The 25,810-nt window shown below is 39.7% G+C and overlaps 5 protein-coding genes across 25 annotated transcripts in view; 3 read left to right on the top strand and 2 right to left on the bottom strand.

Moving 5' to 3' along the window:
• Positions 1–7,874, top strand: part of LOC101159953 (delta-type opioid receptor) — a 64,006-nt gene extending 56,132 nt beyond the window's left edge. For all 3 annotated transcript variants that reach the window (XM_078938217.1, XM_011489021.4, XM_078938218.1), the window contains exons 3-4: positions 4,109–4,461; positions 4,785–7,874. In XM_078938217.1, coding sequence (XP_078794343.1) covers positions 4,109–4,461; positions 4,785–5,314 — 883 coding nt within the window. In that variant the 3' untranslated portion in view covers positions 5,315–7,874. The remainder of the gene's footprint in view (positions 1–4,108; positions 4,462–4,784) is intronic.
• Positions 7,875–8,455: 581 nt separating this feature from the next.
• On the top strand, positions 8,456–10,746 carry chmp5b (charged multivesicular body protein 5b). Its single transcript, XM_004081136.4, has 8 exons — positions 8,456–8,634; positions 9,225–9,329; positions 9,422–9,468; positions 9,571–9,664; positions 9,738–9,809; positions 9,902–10,010; positions 10,249–10,364; positions 10,441–10,746. Exons 1-8 carry the CDS (start codon positions 8,566–8,568, stop codon positions 10,489–10,491), a joined length of 663 nt encoding a protein of 220 aa, XP_004081184.1. The 5' UTR covers positions 8,456–8,565; the 3' UTR covers positions 10,492–10,746.
• Positions 10,747–10,756: 10 nt separating this feature from the next.
• Positions 10,757–14,814, bottom strand: fastkd3 (FAST kinase domains 3). 3 transcript variants are annotated; one of them, XM_004081135.5, is made up of 7 exons: positions 14,457–14,814; positions 12,597–14,054; positions 12,438–12,523; positions 11,395–11,569; positions 11,251–11,320; positions 11,064–11,178; positions 10,757–10,976 (listed from the first exon to the last, which is right to left on the bottom strand). In XM_004081135.5, exons 2-7 carry the CDS (start codon positions 14,038–14,040, stop codon positions 10,878–10,880), a joined length of 1,989 nt encoding a protein of 662 aa, XP_004081183.1. In that variant the 5' UTR covers positions 14,041–14,054; positions 14,457–14,814; the 3' UTR covers positions 10,757–10,877. The 3 variants fall into 3 exon arrangements, 2 of the variants coding, with proteins under 2 accessions (XP_004081183.1, XP_020568073.1); XM_020712414.3 differs by lacking the exon at positions 14,457–14,814 and adding an exon at positions 14,293–14,454; XR_013651913.1 differs by having other exon boundaries at positions 10,760–10,976; positions 11,251–11,336.
• Positions 14,815–15,849: 1,035 nt separating this feature from the next.
• Positions 15,850–18,667, bottom strand: myl12.1 (myosin, light chain 12, genome duplicate 1). The gene is made up of 4 exons (XM_004081134.4): positions 18,360–18,667; positions 17,005–17,214; positions 16,555–16,716; positions 15,850–16,356 (listed from the first exon to the last, which is right to left on the bottom strand). Exons 2-4 carry the CDS (start codon positions 17,186–17,188, stop codon positions 16,184–16,186), a joined length of 519 nt encoding a protein of 172 aa, XP_004081182.1. The 5' UTR covers positions 17,189–17,214; positions 18,360–18,667; the 3' UTR covers positions 15,850–16,183.
• A 3,628-nt stretch (positions 18,668–22,295) lies between these two features.
• Positions 22,296–25,810, top strand: part of myom1b (myomesin 1b) — a 31,024-nt gene continuing 27,509 nt past the window's right edge. For 8 of the 17 annotated variants that reach the window (XM_078938207.1, XM_023950356.2, XM_023950357.2 and 5 more), the window contains exons 1-4: positions 22,296–22,469; positions 22,752–22,940; positions 24,336–24,470; positions 24,584–24,758. In XM_078938207.1, coding sequence (XP_078794333.1) covers positions 22,792–22,940; positions 24,336–24,470; positions 24,584–24,758 — 459 coding nt within the window. In that variant the 5' untranslated portion in view covers positions 22,296–22,469; positions 22,752–22,791. The remainder of the gene's footprint in view (positions 22,470–22,751; positions 22,941–24,335; positions 24,471–24,583; positions 24,759–25,810) is intronic. The other 9 variants (XM_078938215.1, XM_078938213.1, XM_078938214.1 and 6 more) reach the window with 4 other exon arrangements.

The following is a 25,810-nucleotide window of genomic DNA, read 5'->3' as shown; positions in this document are numbered from 1 at the left end:
TGCCTCCGAGTTGTGGGTGGTTCTTTGCCGCTGAGTAAGCCTTACCCCTTTTCCCATCATCCATTTGTTCACACGCTCTCCCGCTAGCTTACAGCCCCTTAACTCCAACCTAACATTAGCCATGCAACAAAAATGGTGCACATTATTGGAACCGTACACCTTTAAGCCAGATGTTAGCTCGGAAGAGGGAAATGAAGACGTTCATGGATTCGTCTACAAGTGGATGCATTAGAATGGATCCTTCACCTTCCTGGAGCTTGTGGCCTGCCGACTGTTTTTCATCTGCCCCTTGATTCACAACAATTTGAATAAAGAAATACTCCGAAATGCTATTTTAATTTTAATTCTCTTTATATATGTCCTCCCTTCATCAGAAAAATGCCTGAAGAACATGTTAAAAACACCAGAAACAGGATTTTCATTTGAGTGTGTCTTCAACACGCTCCTTACCTTCTTCATTCCACCACAAAGTCTCTGTATCTGCTTTCCAGATGACTCACCAAATGCCTTCTTCCTGAGCATGTTAGTTGGAGATGTCCAGTCTTCTGAAAGAACCTCCAAAAGCTTGTTTCACCTCCTCCCTAAAAGCCTCACAACATTCTTCCCTTTTAACTTCCCCCACTTGGCTGTCTTCTCTTGTGCTATTCATCTTCCTCACTACCAGAGTCATCCTCACACCACCATCCTCTGCTGTCCATAGCAGTCTGATCTCTTTCAGATTAAACCATCTGAAAAGATGGAATCACTTTTTGTTCTCCTCTCTTTTCTGGAAAATTGTCTTCATCACTGACATTTGAGAGACATGTCCTTCTGGATTTCTGTCCTGAACACTAAACTTCCTCATCACTTCCTCGTCACTTCTGTTTCCTTCACCCACATCTCATCTTTCCTCATCCATCATCCACCAGAATTTCTCCTTCTCTTCTAGATTACATTTTTCTAGGCGAACATCACATTTTTTCTACTTCCAGCTTCATTCTCATCACCCAATCATCACCCCCTCCATGTCCCTTTCCACCCACACCATAAACCCTTCTAGGTCGACATTCCTTCTCTTAGTCCTAGACTCCTCCTCTTACTTTTCTCTCTTTTCCTACAAATATGTCTTCCTCTTCTTACACCCATTGTACTATAGTCCAATTTCCAACTCCACTCTATACTGTAGGTGAGAGACAGCTAGACAGGCAGGCAGGCAGGAAGATGCTATCCAACATGGACCCCAAAAAACATCTCAGACAAAATGTAATCAAGAAAAACCAAATGTGATGCTTTAGCTTTAACTGGTACAGACTTTCCTGTGGGGGTGTAGTGCAAATGTACAGAGAAATGACTTGCCTGTTAATCATTTTCTCATGATACCAACCAGCCAATCAAATGTGTGATTTACAGGTTATTAAATTTAAGCAGAAGAGGAAGTCAGAGGCAAGTTGCACTCAAAAAGACCAGGGCAACATCCATAATTCACTGGAAACAAAAGTAGAGAACCAGGAAATTGTACCAACTTTTGGAGACATGAAGACTATTGCACATGAGAAATGTGAGAAAAAGGCAGTGCTCACAAAGAGAGTGAAGCAGACAACACAAAGGGACAGAAAATAAGACTTAATTGGCGTTCTCCAAGAAAAACCAAGAGTGGACAGCGGAAACAGAGTGTTTAAGCTGAAATCAACTGTTCAGACTTCACTTTGAGAGCACATGCAAGGGCCAATGTGAAACACCAGCACAGAGAACAGAAAGGTTTTTTTTTTTAAACAAACATTTCCACCTAAGTAAGATCACAGAAAAGAAATAGCCTCCAGAGAGCTCAGTGTTTTCACTCATTCACAACCTACAACCTGTTCAGGAGTGTTTCCTCCGAATTTCTTGGATTTTGGCCCAACACAAAAAGCCATTTACTAATGGAGAGGTTCCTGGAGAATGCAGTATTGGAAACCCTACTTGAGGAAAAACAAAAGCAAGAACTACAGGATAAAATAAAACAACAAAAAAAGATACTATTGCCCCCTGGCTCCAAATGGTTCCTGAGATACCTTTTTCCCATACTTCTTGTCCACGTTTGACTCTATATGTAACTGCAAGGCATCTTTCTTTACAGTGTATAATAATAAAACCATCGTTTAAGGCTCATCAATGAACCCCTTTATGTATAAATCCACTCCAACTCGGATTCAACTCCTGGCAGGACACGCTGTGGCTCAGATGTATTCACAGAGTAACAAAATATAAGAGATTTGACTCTTAAAGGAGCAGAAAACAAGCCTCTAAAAATGTCCAAATGTGTAGAAAACATCCCTAAAACTAATTTGAGATATTGAACTTCAAAGACCATTTTAGTGTTTATTTTATTTTTAAGTGCATATGTTAGTTTGTTTTGAAAGACAGCTTTATTTCTTCTAAGTAAATGAGAAAATATTAAAGTTTAATCATCTTTCGTAATCTATTGTAAAAGCCCTCCCAGTGGTCTTTTAAATATGACAGTACAGTTTTTAGAGGCAGGAATTCATCTGAAATTCACCTCTGACTTGTCGGCGGGACTGTTGGTGCGGAGTAACACCGCCCCCCTTCCCCTCCCCGTTGCTGAGAGCCTAGAGCAGGGAACTTGTGGCCCGCCCAGCATATTTCCTACGTCTACAAATAGGATCTTTTTCAAACTGCATTTTTGTTTCCGCTCCTGATTCTCCTGATTCACAAAACCAATTTTGCTTAATTTTCTTTGTTTGTCCTCCAAATGCCACAAGAGCATGTTAAAAACATAAAAAAAACACCATCAGAGTGGGTCTTTAAAGAAAGAAAGAAAGAAAGAAAGAGTGGGTCTAAAAAGTCTAAATAGAAAAGACTAAAAACTGTTTATAAGTGATAAAAAAACCTGAACATCTGGGACAGCAGCTTAGTACAATATCGCACTCTGAGAAGGTTATATTTTTCTTTAAATACTTTGATTACTGTCAGCCTTAAGCTCATATTGTGGTCCCTTAAAAACTTTGACAACATGGTGACTAGTCTGAATATATTACTGTCCTCCTTAGATTAATTCTGAAGACACACAGCAGGAATAAATGCTGCATATTTGTTCTGCAGGTGCAGAAGGATTAAAAACCAGAAATGTCCCTGTCTGAAAAACGGTTCTCTGAAATCTAACAAAAGGGATGTTTTTTTCTTCTTATCATCCACACAAAGTTTTACTGGGTTCGCCTTTTTCCTCCTTATGTAATCTTGCACCAAATACAGTAAATGGAGCTGACTTTCTTTATCTTTAAACCTCAAACTTCGTACAAGTCAGCCTAAACAAAAGGTCATTGCGCCTTAATGTGATTTAAATAAGCTGATAATGCCTGCTTTGCAGCGAGCAGCATTGCATACATTACAAAGGGAAGAAAGCCTCGTTGGCAACTGTTTAAGGTCCCACTCTGATCATATTTTTATCTGTCCTAAAGGCTTTCCCAGTGGTAATTATGACAACACAGTTGTTAGCCAAAGTAAAAAATAAGAACTGTTTTTTTATAGGACATATTTCCTGTTGAGTGGCAGTAGTACATTAGAAAATTTGCCTCATCTCTGAAATGTTTTCGTAAAGACCACAACTTTTCTGTCTTTTTCCACGTATTCTCATGAATGACCAATTTTCATCTGTGCAAGTTGTACGTATGTTGCTGTGTGGCGTGGCCTTTACAGCCCCTCACAACCCCAACCTAACGTTACCGGACAGCAATTTTGATCCAGATACCAGCTTAGACGAGGAAACCCAATACATCCATAGATCTATATGTCTGCAGGTGGAGGAATTAGAATGGAATGGAGCGGGGAGCTTGTTGCCCAGCATATTTTCTACGTCATAAATAAGATCTTTTTCAAACATTTTTTCATGTGGTCATGATTCAGAATGATTTGGATGAAAAAAATATTAAGAAATGCAATTTTAAGATACATTTTCTTTATTCTTCATCATCAGAAAAAGGCTACAGCATAATAAAACACCAAAAGAAAAAAATGTTAATAGAGAAACAGCCAAGAGGGAATTCCAGGTAGAAAACAAAGCAATCACACCTGCCTGAGGAGTTGGTTAGCTCACGTCTCAACTGGACGGCTTTGTGTTCTATGTGTTTAACAGGTACACAAAGATGAAGACAGCCACCAATATTTATATCTTTAACCTAGCGCTTGCTGATGCCCTAGTCACCACCACCATGCCCTTCCAGAGCACGGACTATCTTCTAAACACCTGGCCCTTCGGTGAGGTGGTGTGCAAGGTCTTCATCTCCATCGACTACTACAACATGTTCACCAGCATCTTCACTCTCACCATGATGAGTGTGGATCGTTATGTGGCCGTGTGTCACCCGGTCAAGGCCCTGGACTTCCGTACCCCCATCAAGGCTAAGCTGATCAACGTGTGCATCTGGATCCTGTCCTCGGCTGCAGGGATTCCTGCCTTTGTCCTGGGCGGCACCCAGACGAACAGCGGTGAGAGCGCTTTTTTAATCATTTTCCCAGCAACTGCAGATTCATGGCAACCTTGAACTAATAGGATTTTAAGAGCTGGAATATTTTTTCATCAAATCCATCTGTCAGTGGTAAGTTTTCCATTAGCCACACACCATACCCATTATGTCTGAAAACAGATGATGCCAGACAAAAGAGCAAAATGTTCCCTTCTGAGTGCTGATTAGCCTTCCACAAAAGCTGACTAAATTGATGGAAAGCTTCAAAATGGATTTTTATTCATGGTAAAACAGAAGTGCACTTTGTCATTTAATGATCATTTTCTCCCGCCTTTCCTTCTGCAGACATCACTGAATGTGCCTTACAGTTCCCGGAGCCGTACGCTTACTGGGACACCATGATGAAGATTTGCGTGTTTGTCTTTGCCTTCGTCGTGCCTGTGCTCATCATCACCGTGTGCTACTCCCTCATGGTCCTGAGGCTGAAGAGCGTTCGAATGCTGTCCGGTTCGCGCGAGAAGGACCGCAACCTGCGGCGCATCACACGGCTGGTGGTGGTGGTGGTGGCCGTCTTTGTGGTCTGCTGGACGCCCATTCACATCTTTATCTTGGTAAAAGCTCTTGTGAGCGTGCCCGAGACCACTGGGATTATGGCGGCCTATTTCTTTTGCGTGGCGCTGGGCTACACCAACAGCAGCCTCAACCCTGTGCTCTACGCCTTTCTGGATGAGAACTTCAAACGCTGCTTCAAAGACTTCTGCCTGTCGGCCAGACTCAAAGGTGAGAAAATGTCGGGGAGCAAGAAGACTCCCAGCACCTTACAGGAGGCCGCTATTGCCCTGGAGAACCCGGATGGGACTAGTCGGCCAACATGACTAGCGGTGGAACTGTCTTCGATTTCTCATATAGGAAAAGAAGACTCCAATGATCTGGGTTTAACACACATCACATCAGCCATGTAACAGGATTTTTATCAGAAAACAGTGCCATTATTGATAGAAAAATGCTTTTTCTATTATTTCACTGGTTACTTACAAACACAGCGTTGTTGTTGTCGATTATTCTGTCATCCAGGGTGTTGAGTTTTAACCCTGCTTCACTGCGAGCAGCAGAAGTTGGGTTTGAAAAACAGGCAAATGTAAAAGAAAATGTTTCTTTTTTCCAAGAAAGGCACTACTCCTTATTTACATGCAGTACTGAACTGAAGAAGACCTTTTCTCTCCGAGGACATCTTGACAGGAATGATGGAGAGCCGATGATGACTGCACTGCGTTTAAGGGAGCCATCTTTGCTCTGAATGGCTCTAACTGTCGTTACTCAGTGAGACGCTTGATGGAAAAGAGCTTTGGTGATGTTTTTCAAAGGCATCTGTGCCTTTTCTGCTGCGTAAAAGCAAAATGTCATCTGTGAAACATCTACATTGAACAACTGCAGAAGAAATATTATATTATTTTAATCTTAAAAATGGCTAAAGTCCCTCTTATCATCTTTTGAGCTATTTCAAAAGCGTTCCCAGTCGACTTTTTATATAATTAGACAATTTTTTTTAGCCAAAATGTTTTAAAAAACGTGTCGTTAAAAAGGTTGCAAAGCGTTCATTAAACACGTGTATCACTCACATTTGATCTGCTTCTATAACATGATTCAAATACGGATAATTATTAAAATCACCTCAACAAAATGAATTTTAAAAAAGTCACAATTGCTGCAGCTTTCTTGCAGAATCTCCTTAACTTTATTTTTAACTTTTGGGCAATCATATAAAAACTTTCTGTATTGAAGACCCACTCCAATCATCTTTTGATCTATATCTATGATCTAAAATCGTCCCAGTGGTCTTTTAGTAATAATTACGCTATTTTTAGGGAAAATGAAAGAAAAAAAAAAATGTCCTATTTTTTTTATTTCTAGTTCATTTGAAATTTGCCACTAAGTTGTGGGCGAGACAGTTGGAGTGGAGCAACCCTGTCCCCTTTCCCCTCCCCGTTGGTGAGAGTTCTTTGTTTGCACACTCTCCTGCTTACAGCCCCTCACAATCCCAACTTAACATTGCTGGTGCAACAAAAATGGCCAGCAACGGTACAGTTTTGAGCCAGATGCCAGCTCAGACGAGGAAGAGGACGTACCGCAATGGACTGGAGCACGAAGCTTGTGGCCACCCAGCTTATTATCTACACAACGAATATGCTATTTTTCCAACTGCATTTTTATTGTCTTCGCCTCAATCACAACATTTAAATAAAGAAATACTCAGAATTGCAAATGTGGGCTTAATTTCCTTAATGTCCTCTTTTATCAGAAAAATGCCAGATGTTAAAAACACCAAAAATACAATTTTCATTGGAGTGAGTCTTTAATTCGTTTTATCAAAAAGTATTCTAAAGGGAACTGGCAAAGAAAAAGAAAAAAAAGCATTTCATTAAAAATAGAATTTATTATTATTTTTACTATATCATTGCCATGTTTGCCAAAAGTGCCTTCAACAGTCCAGGATAACATGACGGTAGCAGCTGAAGTGAATACCGTTTGCAGTGAAACAGTACCTTGCATGAAAAGGTAAACGTTAAAGATGGTGACACGAAACTCTGGCAACAGACATGTGCCAAACGCTTTTTAACCCCCCCTGAAGTGCGTGAACAGCACTGATTGACCTCAGTGTGAGTGACTCACAGTGGAGGAGATGAAGTTAGGCAAGAGTTAGCTGAGAATAAAAAAAAAATAACGATATATTCAGCTACGACAAAGCTCCTTTATGGAAGAGACAGAAATGGAATCAAATCCTGGACTTGAATGTGCATTTCAATTTGACAGAGGGCTCCCTATCAGTGTCCAGACTGATACATTCATGTGTGAGTTTATACCACATGCACTGTTTATGGCTTCTACCAAGATAAATCATAGTCCTGTTATGCTGTGATTGTTGTGCAACCTGAGCTGCTGTTGTGCACCTAGAGTACATGCTAACACCTGCAAAGTGTGGTTCTGTAAATTCTTTATTTTGTATAGATTAAAATAAGCAAAGTATTCATGTACAGAGGTCATTCAAGCAAACTGTAATTATGGCATGCTAACCATTTTTGTTGTATTTGTAAATGTAACAACATAATGGACTGCTGTTAGTTTGAATGTGCCACAAACAGACTGTAGTTTGTAAAAAGAATTTCAGCTCATTTAGAATTAAAATAGAGGGGGAAACTCTGTAACTGGCTGCAACATGTAAACAGACACACACAAAAAATGACATTATGTAAAGCAAGAGATGATTCCAAGAGTTTACAAACGCATTGACAGTTTTGAGCTTTTCAATCTCAATGCTCACCCTTTTAATATGTATGTAGATTTTGTCTCCTGTCATTTGTACAGGATGTGTATTGATCCTGTCTGTGATGCTCTAAATGTTAACGCAAGTTTAATAAATCTAAACTTATTCCGCTCTCCCACAGTGACAAGCTCATCTTATTGTCAGGTTTCATTTGTGGCGACTCAGTGTGACGGTGGAATTATCCCCGGCTTTGCTGTTCATCAAAATCTCATAGAGTAGACATTTGCTTTTAAATCAAAGCCTCCACACACGTTGATTTTCACACGTTAGGCATCACAGTTTTAGTTTTTGCACGGGGATGGATTCATGTTTTATTCTGGTCAAGCTTCTCCCCCTGGCGGACAGACAGTGTAATAAATAATACAACATTTTGAAAATAAGTTTGCGTTTAAATGTATTGTTGGTACAGACAGTAAAAGTTTCTGATTAAATGATTTATGTTATAAAATTGGTAATTATATGTGAAGTAAAATCCAGTTAATTTAATTACTAGCAATTAAAAAAAGAAGTAAAGTTGGGCACTAAAATGAAATAAACTAGAGAGCAAAACTGTACAAATATGCTCATTATTTCTTCTTATTATTTTATTTAATTTCTACTAGATAATGGTTGTGGGCTTACGTAGTTAATAAACAAATTGTATTTTAATAAAGTTGGGTGTGAAATATCTCTTGGGGGCGTTACCAAATGAGTAAGCACCATGTGACTCTTCTGACGTCATCTCTCAACATCTTCCGGGTGCGGATTGTCGACAAGGGAGCAGCCCAGCTTTTCTTCTACTTTTAATTATTAAATCTAGTCAAAATGAATCGTATTTTTGGTACAGGTAAACCCAAAGCTCCGCCACCAAACCTGTCTGACTGCATCGGAAACGTAAGTCTAAACCTAAGAGACAAAACTTTATTGACTTTTGTTGTGAACAAAGTAAACAACCCTGCTAACAGTTAGCTAACTTTGTGAACAGAAGAAGGGTGGAAAGTAAACGATTTGACGCAATTTCCACGTGAGTTGCTAAAACAAAACACCTTGTTATATATGTTAAATAAATATTCTTTATGTTGACCATGACTGAGTGTGTAATGTTCTATTGCCTACAAAAACCACTGATTACAGTTTTTTTCTTTGATGAAACATTTGCGGATTATATGGCTTAAGCTCGTTTCTTTTATTCTTATTTTGTAAGTGAGGATGGAAAAGTTTCATACATTTTTGAGCAGTAATTGGATCCTTTTAGGCTCTTTAGAGTTGCTAACGCCATCTAGTTTTACCGGTTGGTCGGCTATATTATTAGCCGCTTGGACTCGAGCTAAACCAAAGAAGAAGTCATATTTTCCTTCATATTTAACGCCCTAATAACCCCGCTGATTAAAATATAAATATTTACAAGCTTTTTGGTAAATTAACTACATACTATCTTTGTATATATATTTATTTATTTTAACCATTGTGTTGTTTGCTTGTAGGTTGATTCTCGGACGGAGTCCGTCGACAAGAAAATCGCGAGACTTGATGCAGAACTGGTCAAATACAAGGATCAAATGAAAAAGATGAGAGATGGGCCCTCTAAGGTCAGATTAATTTCCATTTCGTGGTGTAAATATGGACTTCAGGAACCTTTCAGTCTCTCTATAGAGATATGATTTATGTTGTTATTCTACAGAACATGGTGAAGCAAAAAGCAATGAGAGTTTTGAAGCAAAAAAGGATGTAAGTTGTTGTTTTTCTCTCCACCTCACAATGCCAAATGTTTTCAACTAAATGTCTGTTTTATTTCATTTATTTTCTGTCCCAAAAAAATGTTTTTTCCAGGTACGAAGGCCAAAGGGATAACCTCATGCAGCAGTCATTCAACATGGAACAAGCTAACTACACCATCCAGACACTTAAAGACACTAAAACTACAGTAAGAAGTTTGGCATGGAGAGGGAAAAAAATATTTCTTTGTGCCTAGGTTTTTTTTAATGTCTCTTCTTTAGGTTGACGCCATGAAAACAGGCCTTAAGGAAATGAAGAAGGCATACAAGCAAGTGAAAATTGATAAGATTGAGGTATGTTTGTGTTTAGTTTTTCCATCACCTTAAAAGCCTGTTAGGATAAAACAGATAGGGGTTTTAATGGATTATTGTATTTTTTAATAAAGGATATCCAAGACCAACTTGAGGACATGATGGAGGATGCTAATGAAATTCAGGAGGCAATGGGGAGAAGTTATGGCACACCTGAAATCGATGAGGACGACTTGGAAGCAGGTTGAGAGACAATTTTTGATCGTTTGATTCTCCTAATGTTCAATGGAATAGCTCTTATTTTCAAAAGTGCTTTTCCACACTTATCAAGGTGCTTTTCAATAATTCACCAAACTTAAAAGGTGGAGAGAGCAAATATATATTTATTGTGTTTTTCCTTCATTTGTCTGCTTGAGAAACGAACCGTTGGATAATGAAAATTCTACAGATCCTAAAACTAACAAGTCATTTTTATCCTCAGAACTGGATGCTTTGGGAGATGAGCTCCTCATGGATGATGACAGCTCCTACCTGGATGAAGCTGCGACTGCTCCCTCCATCCCAGAGGGAAATCCGGGCGACAGAACAGCCAACAGGGTACAAAAAAAAAATGTTCTTGGTGTAATTACTGTATTTTACCCCCAGGCGTTCATAGCTAAATCTTTTATTTCAGGATGGTGTCCTGGTGGATGAGTTTGGCCTCCCTCAGATTCCTGCTACATAAAGAAGCGATCCCACTAGTTTCACGTGTATCATCGCCTCTTTTCTATTTATCCAACTGGCACTCCTGGCCTTAGAGCGCAACAATGTAAACCCAAAGCATCTTCTGCCTATGAATGATTGAAACTGCTCTATAAAATAAGACTCGGTTCTTCGACTAAACTTGTGTGAAAATTTTGGGGGGGATGGGGTTTCTCTTAATGCTGTACAGTTTCTGCAGTTGCAATAAAATAAATTATATTTTTCAAACAACAGATAAGAGTGAGACTGAATTCATGTGACATTTTTTGATAAATAGCTTTTATTCGCATAATAAATAGGCTGAAATCAACGACTGCTTGCAAAAATAAAGTCTTTTTCTCTAAAGTAACGGTAGAGATCAGACCGTTATCACCAGCTCATCCTGTAGGTGTGGGGGAAGATTTTTTGATGAAGGTACTCCACCACACTGGTCTTGCTGTGCAGCTTTTCAAATTCATAGTAGGGAATCTGAAAAAATAAATAAGTTAGGGATATTTATGGTTAAGTTTTCATCAGTCCAGGCAGCATGTATCTGATGAGGATTAACTGTCTAACCTGAGCCACTTCGTATCCCAGGAGCCGCAGATGCCTCTGCTTCATGGTCTCTTTTCCCAGCAGCTGTCTGGAGTTTGAAGTGAACCTCCTCTGTCCATCAATACACAGAGCTACTCTGTAACGCAAATCAATACCGATCGATCAGCTCCTCATCGGGAAGTTTCCTCTTCTATATAGGATCATTTACCTCTTACAAACGTCGTCAGTTTGACTGGCGTGCAGCACGTATCCTCCCTCGTCCAGTTTGATCTCCACGTCTACAACAGAAGAATGCTGCACACTGAGTAAATATACAGAATTACAAAAAAAAAGAAAAAGACTTGTTTTTTACCGAGTGTATAGCAGTACGGAGTCAGGACTTTGGATGCAAAGTACGAGCGGTCTCCTAACAAATCCACTAATCCATTTTTCACAGCGTTGTATAGATGCTGATCCACTGGTGTCTCCAAGGAGCGACTGGACATGAGGAAAGATTTGACTCTGTACTTTGGGAGGAGCCTGGGACCCTAAAGATGAGGATGGACAGAAAAAACATTAAATGCAGTTTATACTATAATATTTCTATTTAGTCGCGTAAGGACAACAGAAAAAGGTGTGTGAGGTTGTGGAATAACGAGGTACAAATGTTTATGAAAAAAAGAAATACAAACTCAGACTTTTGGTCAATTACAAAATAAAAGGCATGATGGGACATTGCACAGACAGTCATGAAGTCACCTTTATGTTTTTTTCTTTTGCATCTATGTGGATAATAGTCAACATTTAAAAATGTTGTGCATAAACAGTCGTAAGATTGGGAGTTGATTCAATTTTTCTTTTAACCACTCCTTTTTTCTTTAAGGGATTTATCCATTTCTGTTCATCCTGATATTTAAGTATCTTGAGTTTGAAATCAAAAGAAAATTGACTGTAACAATACATTTTTGCCACATGATTTTGTTTAAATGTTTTCATTTAAATTTTGCACAGAAAGCCTGAGTCGTCAGCCTTTTTGTTGCTGGAATCAAGTTACAGAACATACAAAAATAAAAAGGTTTTTATGAAAAACCTTAAGAATGAAGTGAAAGATTAAAAAATAAACTTCCAGGAAGCCTTAAAATCTGTTTTTATATTTTTATTTAATTATAAAAACTTGACCTCTAGTCTCATAAACGTTTATCTTTTTACTGAAAGTAACAAAAAGCCTTTTTTTTTTTTTTTTTTTTACCAAAAAACTATTTTAGAAAGACTAAATATTTCGGGTTCTTAGGTTTTGTGTTTTTGCCTGCAAGACACAAAACAGAAAAACTGGTTCTGGCTGCAGATGCCTGACACACATACTGAATAACACAGACGGTGCGCTTCATTATCCTCGGTAACGAAGTATTTCAGTACCTCGTAGAAAGGACACTCTAGCTTCACCGTCATGTAGAGCTGAGTCAGCTGCGCCAGAACGGCCCGGTCCAATCCGGTGGTCTCATCTACGCCACAAACACAACAATCATCACAAACTTTCCCTTTTCGCCTGCTTCTGCCTCCATTTGGGATGCTCACCTTGAAGCTGCTGGAGGAAGTAGCTGCTAAAAACTTTGGAGACAAAATTGACGGGGAACCTTTCCACCAGGGTGCAGGCGTGGAGCAGGCTGAGCAGCACCCGCGGGTGGAAGTGGGAGAAACGCAACTGCAGGACGGTTTCTAGTTTCCCGAAAACCTGGCCCGCGTTGGGCGGGAGGTAACCCAGCTTTCCAAAGGCCACGATCTGCCGGGCGACCTGGGTGGTGGTGTAGTCATCCGCCCGGTACACAAAGCTCTCCGCAAGCGCGTTGAAGACGACGGGGGACAGGATGTTCCTCAGAGCGAAGAACTGCGCCACTTTGGTCACCGTCTCTGGGTTGGAGGTAAACGTCATCGTAGGGACATATTTCTCCATGGCCTCAACCAAGTAGTGATCGCTGTGACCAAAGTGCATGAGCGCATCCAGGACACAGGAGAGCTCCTCGTCGGTGAAGTAAGGTATGTGGCGCACAGCTTGTTTGCACAGAGTGATGACAAGAGGCATGGCCTGTGTCTGGTTAAGGGCAACTAGAGCACTCAGCAGCTCACTGACACCAAAAGGATCCATCCTGGAGGCAACTGTCATGGCTTGACTGTGCATCTTATTCAGCAAGTTCCTGTGTTTTCCAACATCACCCCCACATCCCTGCAGAAGTCTATAAGCAGCGACAAGTTCTTCCAGGCTCCACAGAGCCGGCTCCTGCCTCTGGATGAACTCCATCGCCTGCTCCAGCATCCCACTGGTTGGACCCTCCATGGCCAGCATGGCCTGGCCCAGGGTGCACAGTTGTCCCACCGTCATCCGTCCCTGGTCGAGCCGGGCCTGGCTCTCTGACGCCAGGCGGACCATCAACGTGCTCCCAGGGTCCAAGAAGAGGCGCGTGCCGGCCAGAAGGGCTGACACCAGCCCAGCGTCCGTCAGCCGCGCAGAATCCTGCTCCAGCTGGAAGCACAAAGCCCGGATGGTGTCTTTCTCCAGCACCGTGGGGTCTTTGAGGGAACTTCCGTCCTGTTCCAGGTCAGCCACACGATGAAGCGCAGCTGCAGCCATGGTGTCAGACAGGATCTCCACCGAGTGCAGGAGTTTGAAGACCTCCTGGGAGGAGGAGCATCGCTGGAGTTGCTGCTGGAACCCCCGTTCCTCCCCACACGAGGGGCGATGCAGCTGGGTTAGACAGAAGTGGAGAAACGACTCCTTGTGGAGTCCGACGGAGCTGCTGGCGACGAACACGGGCTCCCTGATGGTGGTTGTGAGGCGCCTCGTCCCGCAGTTCCGCTGGAGGTTTCCGTGACTTGGGACGGTGCACGGCCCACACAGACATGCTGCGCACTGGAGCGGGTTGGAGGTTCTCAAAAGGCCGGTGGGACAGACAAGTCCAAGTGCAGACCAACAGATCCTGGACCTCTCCAGCAGCAAAAGCCTCGGGACGCGTCCCAAAGCCATAACCTGCTCCAGAACTGCTTGATCCAAACGGAAAATAGAAAATAAAAGAGATGGAAGAGCAAAGGTCATGACCTATGACAAAACCAAAACAATCCATTCCAATTATGAAAATAGAATCATATACAACGCCATGAAAAGCAGTTTATATAACGTTTCATCCTAAATGGGTCATTTCATTCTCATTCCAAAAGTTTATAATTAAAAAAAAAAACTTTCAACACTTCAGAGCTTCTCTTCTCATAACAAGCCAACCTTGAGCCTCATCAGGCTAACATTAGCCACCTACGGCTACTCCAGGTTAGCATTTCCTCAACTTTAAAGGTTTTCTGCTGCAACAAGCAAACACAAGCCCGGCAACTTCTCCCTCGACAAGAACCAGTGAAGCAGGAGATGCGTGGAAACAGCTAAATGCTCACCTGGAGCCGAAAAAAGCCGGACAGGGTCACAGCGCCGCTGAGATGTTACCAAACGTGGGTTTCAATCATGACGCGTTCAGGAAAGCTCGGAAGATGGAACACCAAAAGCTAAGAAGTTGTATTTTGTCCTCCATGTGCTCTTAGATGCAAATATTAATTAAGTTATAAAATACCTATATACTTCTTATTTTTACAGTTATAAAATACACAATTAGCCTATTCTCCCATCAAGCGAATTTATTCATTTCCTTTTTTTTTACTTAATAAACATTTATTTTGGTCAAATTTACTTTTCCCCCCACTAACTTTAAGCTGATCCTGATCCAAACAAGCATAAACTGTACTACTTAAAACGTACAATGCGATTGTGACGTTTCCAACTTTTTATGAGACATGAACGCATCACCTCCAAGTTGTGAGACTTCCCCTTAAACACTAGAGGGAGACAAAAACTACAAATATGACCAAAATAAGCTGTAACACTGGAATCCCGGAGCCTGGAAGAGTACCCATCTCTAGCCCATCGTCGTGGCTCACGATGAGCCATGAACTAACAGGTTGTGTGGGGGAAATGGTTACCTGATGTGAGTCAAGACAAAGCATCTCAATGGCAGCAAGACAGTCAAGAAACTCCATCCTGTGGAGGCCTTATCTCCTTTTCAAGCACTCCCAGATGTGGACTCTTGAGGAGTTGTGAAGAAGATTTTTGAGGAATCAAGAGTTCATCCTCTCTGATGAGGATATGCCAGTACAAATGAGTTCACAGCCTCTCCACATGAGACCAACTCGTAAGGAGACTAAAAGACATAACTGTTGAAGAGGACGATGAGAAGCCTTCATCAGTAATATGAAAGTCTTCCCAATTCAAGAAAGGCAATCAGCATGTTGAAGACAAAAGTGCCAAAAACACAGGTGCAGTTGAGTCTTCCTTATAGGCCTGGTCCTCAAAACATTTTTTCTTAGATGTGTAGTACACTGAAGAGCGTGAAGGAACCAGGGTTATGCACCCAGGTCTAATTTGCAACTGGAAGGTCCAGTCATGAGGGTGATCACCACACTACCTTGAGAGGGGAGGGGGACTTTGCAGCAGAAGCTGGGGGTTCTTCTCACAAGATTTAAATTCAGAAACTTCAGATCTAATTGATTTCTTGGTGGTAAAACTTTTTTTCCAAATACCCAAAAAGCGTCTTTTTTTAATTGTTAAAAATGCCTCATTTTACAGACAAGGCTCCACCCACCACTACCTTTCCACCTCATTTAAACTTGTGCTCGTCAGAACACGTTGAATGAATTTGTGGAGTCCAATGAGGACTTGTTGAGACAAACTCCCAACGTAAAGGAAACCACTGAAGAAGAATATGTAAAACCAAGAAGAAAAGAAAAAAAGACTGTCAACTTTCAGATTGTGTTTTATGGAAGAGAAACAGTCAGCAAAAATACAACTTAATAAAGGGCTTTATTCAAAAAGTCATTCATGTATAAATTCAGCTAAACCTGATTGCATGAGTTTCATATTTATATCCCTTGGAGCTTCCAAAATTCGGTTACTTCACATCTGCTCATGATGTTCTAAACAAAACTATTCAGATGTGAACCTCTGGCAGAGGCACAATTACAGCAAACAGTGTGAACAGTTATTGCTTTGGTTTGTTTGGAGAGTGGAGGTTTGTGGCACGGTGTTGTAGCTGACGGCAGACAGGCGGGGCGGGCGGGTTTGATGTGACTCCTTAATCGTCCTTATCCCTTGCGCCGTGCTTTAGGATGCGCGTGAACTCCACATAGTTGAAGTTACTCTTCTTATCAATAGGGGCCTCCCTGAAGAGCTCATCCACCTCCTCCTCTGTAAACCTGTCCCCCATTGTTGTGAGCAGCTCCCTGAGGTAATCCTCTTGGATGAAACCTACAGTCAAACCAGGTAAGATCAATATTTTTGCGTGAAAAAAGGTCTTTTTCTAGAAGTTACCGCTAGATTATTTGTTACCAGGAAGAAAAAAAAGATTTTAAAAATGAAAATCTAACCAAAAACGAGAAATTTCTAACTGAACCACTCAGAAAGGATATCGGAATACAGCACAGGATTCCAGGTGTTGGGACTTACCTGTTCCCTCTTCGTCAAAACAAGCAAACGCGTTCCGTATTACGTCTTCGGGGTCTGTTCCGTTGAGCTTTTCTCCAAACATCGTGAGGAACATCGTGAAGTTGATCGGTCCTGGAGCTTCATTCATCATAGCCTCCAGGTAATCATCATTTGGATTCTTTCCTGTGAAAATAAATAAATATGTTTATTCAATGAAAGCCTCACATTAGTGATCTTTTGAACAGACGTTTATAGATTATTTAAACTTTTTAATGCTCATTGGGAGTATTTTTTATAGTAAAAACAAAACCCAGTTATGGCAAATATGTTTAGAGTTTCAACTTTAACAAAACGATTTTAAAAAGATGAAAGCAAATTGTGAAAGTTGAGGTATGTGAGCTTGTAAAACTAGTTTTCCACTTTCACTGACTTCAACTTCAAACCAGCAGCTTTTTCAAAAGTCTTTCGTACCCAGGGAAGCCAGCATGTCGTGGAGATCCTCCTTGTCCACAAACCCGTCCCGGTTCTGGTCAATCATGTTGAAAGCCTCCTTGAATTCCTGAATCTGGGACTGGTCGAACATGGCGAAGACATTGGAAGTGGCGCGCTGAGGGCGCTTCTTTGTGGACTTGACCTTAGCCTTTTTGCTAGCCATCGTGAAGGGTGGTTTCTTTTTTAAATCTGTTGAGGTAAAAACAGATGGTAAATCATTGAATGTGGTTTGAATTTGACAAAAAGCTCCAGTCCATCAATCAATTCCCATTCTTACCAAGTTTTATAAATAAGATTTAAATTCAAAAAAACAAAACTTTAAGCAGAACAAATACAAAATTAATCTAAAATGGCTTTACGAAGAAAGATGTTCTATTTTTCTGTCAATTTTTTGCAGCATTTTTCATCCTTAAACTGAATATTGTTTGTCCTTTATATATTCAAGTAACTAAATCCTTTAATTTAACAGCTTTGAAGTTTGTTTGTTTTTTGCATTATAGGCTGCAAACATTGCCTGGAGGCAGTATGTCCAAAGGTGAAGCAGATTAACCAGTTCCCTAAAATATCTCACCCCATCATTTCTACATGGTGCTGTAACTTTAATGGCAGCGAGTCTCCACAGTTGTGTCCCTGAAGGATCTAAATATGGAAATGTTCTTCATTTTTGTAGGTTAGTCAGCTCAATGCTCTCTCAGCGAGAACGAACACATTCCTCAGACTAAGTTATGCGGCCTTATCAGGGAATCTCTCCTATGTAGAAAATAGGAATAAATAACAGTATTGTGTCTAAATTGGAGTGTAATAGTTCTAAATTAACTTAAAACGTGAGAATTTAACTGATAAAAATTATCGAGTATTTTTACGTGCTAATGTTTGACGCACATTACCATTTTTAAGCATAGTTTTTAACTTTTAGTCTAGTTTTGCAACCTTTTTAAAGATGATCATTATTTGCTTGTGAAAGTCTATTTTTACCTAATGATCCCACCTGGCGCAGTTGCGTTCATGCTAACTTTGCGGCCTAATTTGAACCGCCCACAATATAAAGGATGAACCCACAAACAACAGTTACAACGATTTTATCCTGTATTCTCGAAACAAATTCCACACAGATGGTAAAAGTTAAACTAGTAGTGGTGCCGATAAATTCTATGCCAGCGTACCGAGCATAACAACATTAGCTGCGTACCTAGCTTAGCTAGTCAGGTTTTCAATCGGGTCTATCGGAAATACAAACATCGCATAGTGGAGAAAGTTCGAAAATAAAAAAAGCTTTGAGACTTTAAATTAATTTAACACAGAGAAGACGGAGGATGAAATCATCGGCTACGTACCTTACAACGACAAAACACTCGTCAGCTATCCCGGAGCGAGTCAACCACCGCCCTTTACTTCCTGATTTTACAGTTGGTTTCGTCTAAACGATCAGAATGAACCAACTAAAACAATAGGGGTGACAGAGGACTGACTTAACCACTCTGGTTAAATAAAACAAATACAACAACGCTAATAGTATCTAAATACTACTTCATATTTTAATTAGATTAATAATAAATCACAAAATTAGGCACACACTATCTTTATAACGGATAATAATGTTGAGAATTTACTGAGCTACCCCTCAGGTAACTGTAACTTCCACAAACGCTCCCGTTGTTGTATATTTCCTTTTAAGGAAAGAAAGGTCTCTTCCTCTTCTGTAAGGCACATTTTCCTTTCATGATCCTATAAGGAATTTTAATTCTTTTCAATTGGAAGACCGCCACCACAGCAAATGCAGAAACTTAGGGGAGAATATGGTAGTTCGTTTGTTTGTGAGAATTAATTAAAATAATTTATAACATCATCATAGTTTTATTTGTCACAGAAAACAGAATTTTTCCACAATGATTTGAGATTTTCAATTCTGTTTTTTTTAGATCCACCTTTTCTTTCTTTTATTAATTATTTTAGTTTTTGTTTTATACTGTTTAGCACATTGTTTTTTATACTCTAGCTTAAAGTACAAAACGATCCTGTTATTTATTTTTATTTATGTAAGGGACAAATGAATGGAAAAATGACAGGATGGATGACAATAGACTTTGACAAGTGAACCAACAGTTGTTGCTTCAATCAGTGCACCAAACTAAGGCTTAGTGCTCCAGCTGACTCACTTCTAAGTGTCATGAAGCCATTTGACATTCAAAGTAAACAATAAAATACATTTTTACTATCCACAAATTAAAATACATGAAAATATGTGGTAATATTTACAAAATACTGTAAACACGAACACTAAACAATAAGAAGTAGAGCAGAAATTTTCCATTAAGATATGTATTTATTTTTAGACTATGATTTATTTGAAATACTTATACTTCACTTGTAACTTGTGGCTTACTCAATGTAAGTAAAATGTTGTAAACATATTCAGCTTTACTACAATAAAGAAACATTTTTGAATATTTTTGAATATTTGCAATTTGTTTTTATTTTATTACACATCACCATCATCTATTTTGCCCAGGGGGCCTTAACCTGTGGCTCTGGAGCCACATATGACTCTTTTACGCATCCATTGTGGCTATCTGGTTAAAAAAAAAAAGGAAAAAGTAACCGTGAAATAAAAAGTAAGTAAGCACTGGTAGTAAAGTAAAAAAAAACAAAGACAAAGTAAGGTTAGAAAACTCAAACTTTATTTGACTCATTCACAAAAAGTTGGGTACCACAGGTTGAAATCTGTTGGAGGTAAGCACACACAGATTTCAGGCAAACCAGATTACATGGCAAATTTTCCATTTTTGACTAGATTTTTAAGGATTTCAAGTGGTTTGAAAAATACAGTAAGGTTAACGGAATTAGCTCTTGTTAGTAAGATTTAAATAAACTGTGCTTTGGTTTTTTAACCCTTGTGCTATCCTAGGCACTTTAGCATTGGGAGTTGGGTCATCTAGACCCACTAGACAGTGCGCTAAACCTTTTTTCAATGATTTGTGATCCTCACTGGTGTCCATGGATTACATGGAATCTTTCCACCTTTATCCACCTTTGTCATGGTAGGGAGAACACGTCAATGCAAGGGTGGGGTCATCTAAGATAGCACAAGGGTTAAATCACTACTGACATTACACCACCTACTACTACATTCGCTGCATTGAGATGATTCAATGTGAAACAAGGTGTCTTGTATTTTGAAATAAAGCTACGTAAACCTCTATCAAAAGTTAAAAATTATTTTGTAATGAAAAAGAAAAACACAGCAATTTTCTCTTCAGGTTTATGTTTTATTTATGTCAAAACTATATTCATTATAACAGTAACTATATCACAAATACAAGTCAGTGTCTTATTTTTCTAAAACTTTGTGGCTCATATTGGGTCGTAAAGGAGCCACAAAACCTCTTTAAGTGTTGAAGGTCGTAGACTGTTAATTTAGCCGATCCATTAATTGATAGATCAATTGGAATGTGTGATCACATAACAGAAAACTTCAAAAGAGAACAGATATCTGTGTTCAGTTTAACAACTTAACCACAAAAATAATCCCTGATATGTAAGGTTTTATTCACAGGTGATGAGGAAATCGGCACAAAATCCTGTCGTGGATTTGGGGCCAAATTCTTCCTAAATCTAGGAGCATCTGAGCCCAATGCTGGATGTTGGTGACCTACAAGCCTTAAAGTAAAACGATCATGTTGGCAAGAGATTCATTGGTTTAAAGTTTAATATAAGAGTAATGAAATGTATTCGATCAACAGCATGAACTCTCGTAATCCGTCTTAGTTTCTGCATTTGCTCCATCAGTGTCCAGTATAGCGGGTTAATCTCGTTTAATGGGCTCAGGCTTCATATGGCTCCCAGAACATTTTTGCTATGCTGTTATGCTGACCGTTGTATTATGCTGGAATGTTCTGGGTGAGCGCCAGACAAGAGGAACGTTTGTCACAAAAGGGATAAGTGTTCGGTGGCATATATTTGTGTTTTAGTCTTTTTCCAAGATCCATTTTTGTTTTCCAGCAAAGGGACCCCTGAGATGACACGGCCATTTGGCTTCATATAACTTTCAAATATAAACACAGACACATGCATGTCCTTCAATAAGACTGAAGCTGAAAGAGAGAGTCACGGCAAGATTTTAAGTGGCATTTGTTGCATGTGAATAACAAAAGCTCAGCTAAAGTTAGCAAAGGTCACAGCTGAGGCTTTGGCAGTATAAAGGTAGCATCAGAGCTGGTGGGAGAGAACAGCACAAGCCAGACAGGCAATTGACCTGCAAGGTTGTAGCAGACTTTTTTAGGGAGAAATGTGAGATTAATGTCAATCAAACATTGGGTTCAAGTTTTGTTTTGAAAAACTGATTTAAAAAGACTGAAAATTATTTTTTTTCTGTTAAAAAACACTGTACATTACAGAAATAAAAGATAAATCACAAAATACAGGTGCAAAATGACCTTGTATATATTTTATAAATGATCTAGAATGGATTTGCAACCTTCAACCCTTAAAGAGCCTTTTGGGTCAATTTTTCACTGATGACAAACCAGTAGGAACCACTTTTAGAAAAGTAAGATTTGTGTTTATCATATTGTTACTATTATAAGTGTTGGCCTAAACAAAACCAAAACATGACGTAAAAAAAGTCTTTAAAAAAACATATTTGTTTTCAACTTTTGACAGAGGTTCCCATAACTTCCTTTCGGAAATAAAATACACCCTGTGTACTGTAGAATCACCTCAATGCAGCAAATGTAGTAGTAAGTACAGAAGAAAAGAACAAAACACAAAAAACAATTTATTTTATTGTTTGTGATGTGGTGCATCTCACCCAGAAAATTTGTAAATCTAACTAATTGATTTTCTGTGGTACATGGAGCTCAAAGATGTGTTAAAATTTTTTTATAATTTTGACTCTGTGATACGTACTGTCCTTCATCTGTTTGGGAATCAGTTGAATAAAGTTTGAGTTTGTTTACCTTAGTTTTTTTTTTTTATTTTACTACTTGTTTTTATTTTTCACAGTTAATAAAAAAAATACTTTTTTAAAATGTTTACATTTTTTCTTTAACCATAGAGCTTCAATGGACAAAGAGCTGCAAGTAGCAAAACCCTTGACCTAGGGAAAAAATGAGAAAAATGTTGATAAAATCATTTGACATCTTGGATTTGTTTCCTCATCAGGCAACTTTGATTGTTGCCTTAAAGACCTTTACTCATTAATGCATTGCACTACAGGAATTAACCTGACCCCACCAGCTTTTCTCTCAGCTATATTTATCTCCTCCGTCACCATAAAAGGCTGTGACTGCTGCTTGGACAGTGTGGCAAGTGCCTGCATTATTTTTGTTGGGTAGACTGCCGCTCTGTACACACTTGTCTGTAGGTTTCCTGGGATATCAAGCTGTAAAAGCGGAACTGGACAGTCTTTTGCTTTGAAGCGTGGAACTTGAGGGAATTTGTCCAGGGTAAGAACCTGAAGGGGGGTGGAATGTGCTTTTTTTAAGGTTATGGATGTTGCATATGTCTCTGTTAGCATGCTGAGAAAGTGCCTGACTGTATGTCTTGAAAGCCGTTTGAGTATTTTGAAGCCTCACGAAGCTTGATTTGATCAATTGGTGGTAGTTAATGCGACAGAGAAATTCATTTTTTTTCCGATCAGCATCAGTAAGTTAAAGCATCTTTTTATGTCAATGTTGTGGTTATTCTCTGCACATAACGTCAAATCTTGAATACTAACATGACAACAGAAAGAAAAAGCCTGAGGGAGGTGAAGGAGCGGCCTGAAACATGTCTGGTTCTATACCATTCTACCAGAAGCACCATCGCCACTACGACCGTAGCTATCGCAGCACGGAAGCAGAATCTAAAATGAGCCACTACACAGCCAGCAGCAGATATGCTGCTGGCAGCAGCATCTCCAGCACCAGGAGCAGGGGGTAAGGACAAGGACGGGGAGAGGAAGATGGACCATAATAAGTTTTGTAGATCCTTTTTTTTGGAAAGCCCCACTATACCTTTCTAATTCCTCTGCCGTCCCCCATCCCAGCTGATCAGGTTCACCTCCATTACCCTTGTTGGTCGGATCCCTTCCCTGTCACAGCTTTGGGATCATCTTTCCTTGACACCAAGTAACCATCTTTCCCCCCCTTCTGATTTTTTCTGCCCTCATTTACAAAGAGAAAACCTCTGTAAATCTCACCTCTAACCTTTGGTGCATGCTGCCTGATAGACATCGTGTTTGTTTTATGCATACGTTTTAATATTTAAAGCATTTTTCACAAAGTAACTCTTTTAATCCTCAACTTTTCATTTTAGGGTGTTCAGGGAGTTTGTCAGCTGTATGTGAATTTCTTCAATGTGGATTTCCTTAGAGCAGGATTTTCATGGAAACTGGTTGTGACGGAAAGGCATCCGGAGTAAAAAATATCTCTATCCGTGTGACTCGGTGAAAGCTGCGAATCCCTGAAGGCATATAAAAGTCTAGTGTTGTTTACCAGTTTTTAATGGTGTGCGGCGCAAACAGAGAAATACAAATGTATTGAGCGGAAAAATTTAACATTTGCTTCGTCTCCCAGACATTTACGTGATGCGGGTGGACCCTGAAAAACAAAACACTCAGTTCAGTGATGTGTCAACTTTTAAATACACACATATAGAGTGTGAGCAAATCTAGGGATTTCATTTGATTGTTAGGGTGACTCTAGAGCTGAAGAATATTTTGCTATGAGGAAATAACATTGATTTTGACTGAGAACTGGATCCAGTTAGTGTGACGTCACCCGCAGAAAATGGTTTACATCCGGTTTCAAACAAATGAAGTCAATTCAGTTGCCCTAACCCGTACGTGGGCCACACAAAATCTGTCAATCAAACGTGGACGTGAGATCACCTAGTTTTATTGAGGCATTTTATGAAAAAAACCCAGCGGGTACTCCCTTTTGGTCCAAGCTGGTCAACTGAATATACACAGTAAATTTAATTGGGCTTTATGACTGACCCAGATAGATACTGGAAAAATCGAGGACAGCTGTCTCTTCTCCATCACCACCTTTTTGTTATATCAGACAGATAACGTCCACTCTGGTCCCCAAAGCTTATCCGTTTAAAGTAAAAGACGTGCATTTGTGTCTCTGTAGTGTTACTTTAATGCTCAGAACTTGTGCACTGTCTCTGTACCGTTGTTTAAATTTGTTAATGTCCAAACTAAACCAGTGCCATCCTCAACATTTCATCTAAAACTAATCAACCCTTGGCTTTTACCTCCATTCATTTTCATGGTATGGTGCTGTGTCTGGCTGTTGGCCAGGCTGATGGTGTTCTGTATGTCTCAGACTAAACGTGTCTTCACACTCGGGGTTGGAGGAAAGCAAATTAAGTCCGGTTCCCAAGAGAGCAAAGCCATCTTATTTGGCTGTGGACAAAGAGAATCAAATCATCGGCTATGTAGTGCCGATCTTCAGAGGCAGGTAACAGAGAGTTGCATTATGTTCTTCAGGAGCACCAAGGTAATTCCCTTCTAACACTATGCTTTACTCTTTCAATGCACTCCTGCCTCAATCGGCTCCGCTGACTGCAATAGCCAAGGGTTTACGACAGGATTGTCAGATACAGAGGAAACCAGAGTAAGAGAAACTGCTGCGTACATGGCACACAGGAATTTGTTCGCCAAAGGTCTGGAGATGGAGAGGTCAGAGGTGATCTCCAGGAAGGAGGCCATGCGTGAGTCGGCTGAGCGCATCTCTCTGAACAAAAGGGTCAGTGGTAGAGTCTTCCCTGCTCATAAAGGGTGTAAAATGTAAAATAAAAGTTTTTTATTTTACTTCATGTTTGCTTTAGAATGTTGTTAGAAGTTAGCTCCTATTCGTAAAACCATACAGGATCCCATATGACAACATAAAACTGAAATGTGCAGCATCATGAGGGACCAGTTTTGTCCAAGAACCTGAACACGCACTATAACATTTACAGAAAAATGGTAGTTTAGTTTGAAATATTGTGGGTTTCTTAAATTTTTCACATAACTACCGGTAAACATTTTTTTGGGGGTGTGATATATCTCAAAAAGTACCCATCCCAACCTCACAACCTTTGTGCATCATAAAATATGGTAAGATGACAACAAAAAGGCTTATGATACATGCCAGCAATACGATCTAAATCTCATTTGTGAAATGTATCTTGTAACTGTGACACCGCAGGGAATTAAAAAAATGTATTTCAACCATCATACAAGGATTTAGACATTATTTTTATTTGCGCTGCCACCATCAAAATTCAACTGACCACAGCAAACACAGACAAGCTTTGGAATGTCAACCACATGAGGATAAATTACTTTTATCACCCCTCTTTACCCGGGGGAGTTATTTATGCCTGTGGGTGATTATGTGAAGTAGCGTCCCGTCATTTAATGGACATTAAAGTAACCAAAGTTACACCCCCGCTATAATCATCTATCTCCACTCTGCCAGACGGCTCCTCTTCAGAGTGACAAATTCTTCAGGAGATCGTCTTTCTTAAGACACAAGGAAGCTGTGTCCCAGTGGTGTTGTCACAGTGTGTGCTTCACATTATAACTATTCATTCCTTTGCTATTTATGAGACACAATGGACAAAAAAAAAATCCTAAATTCCCAGCAACAAAAGCAGCACATTCTGTGTCTTGCATGTGCATGAAAATATAGGTAGGATTATGCAATGTTTGCAAATGGGATCCGTTTGTTTTTGATGCAAGTGTGCATTGTGATGTTTTTTCCTCTTGAGAATAAACTTATTTGCTTCAAAAGCAAAGCTGAAGTTGTCGTTA

The sequence above is a fragment of the Oryzias latipes genome, chromosome 20, assembly GCF_053564925.1.
Source record: "Oryzias latipes strain Hd-rR chromosome 20, Olatipes_Hd-rR_3.1".
In the NCBI taxonomy this organism is placed as follows: domain Eukaryota; kingdom Metazoa; phylum Chordata; class Actinopteri; order Beloniformes; family Adrianichthyidae; genus Oryzias; species Oryzias latipes.
Note: the sequence above shows the minus strand (reverse complement) of the source record. Positions and strands in the feature narration are given on the sequence as shown.

Bases quoted from the DNA above. Each gene is read 5' to 3' on its own strand.
- chmp5b (XM_004081136.4), top strand. From the start codon at position 8,566: ATGAATCGTATTTTTGGTACAGGTAAACCCAAAGCTCCGCCACCAAAC. The intron at 10,011-10,248 runs GTTGAGAGACAA...TTTTATCCTCAG, and splicing joins TGAGGACGACTTGGAAGCAG to AACTGGATGCTTTGGGAGAT. The intron at 10,365-10,440 runs GTACAAAAAAAA...CTTTTATTTCAG, and splicing joins GCGACAGAACAGCCAACAGG to GATGGTGTCCTGGTGGATGA.
- fastkd3 (XM_004081135.5), bottom strand. From the start codon at position 14,040: ATGGCTTTGGGACGCGTCCCGAGGCTTTTGCTGCTGGAGAGGTCCAGG. The intron at 12,524-12,596 runs GTGAGCATCCCA...TTTGTGGCGTAG, and splicing joins CTTCCTCCAGCAGCTTCAAG to ATGAGACCACCGGATTGGAC. The intron at 10,977-11,063 runs GTTAGACAGTTA...TTATTTTTTCAG, and splicing joins TGGGATACGAAGTGGCTCAG to ATTCCCTACTATGAATTTGA.
- myl12.1 (XM_004081134.4), bottom strand. From the start codon at position 17,188: ATGGCTAGCAAAAAGGCTAAGGTCAAGTCCACAAAGAAGCGCCCTCAG. The intron at 16,717-17,004 runs GTACGAAAGACT...TTATTTTCACAG, and splicing joins CGACATGCTGGCTTCCCTGG to GAAAGAATCCAAATGATGAT. The intron at 16,357-16,554 runs GTAAGTCCCAAC...GTTTGACTGTAG, and splicing joins TTTTGACGAAGAGGGAACAG to GTTTCATCCAAGAGGATTAC.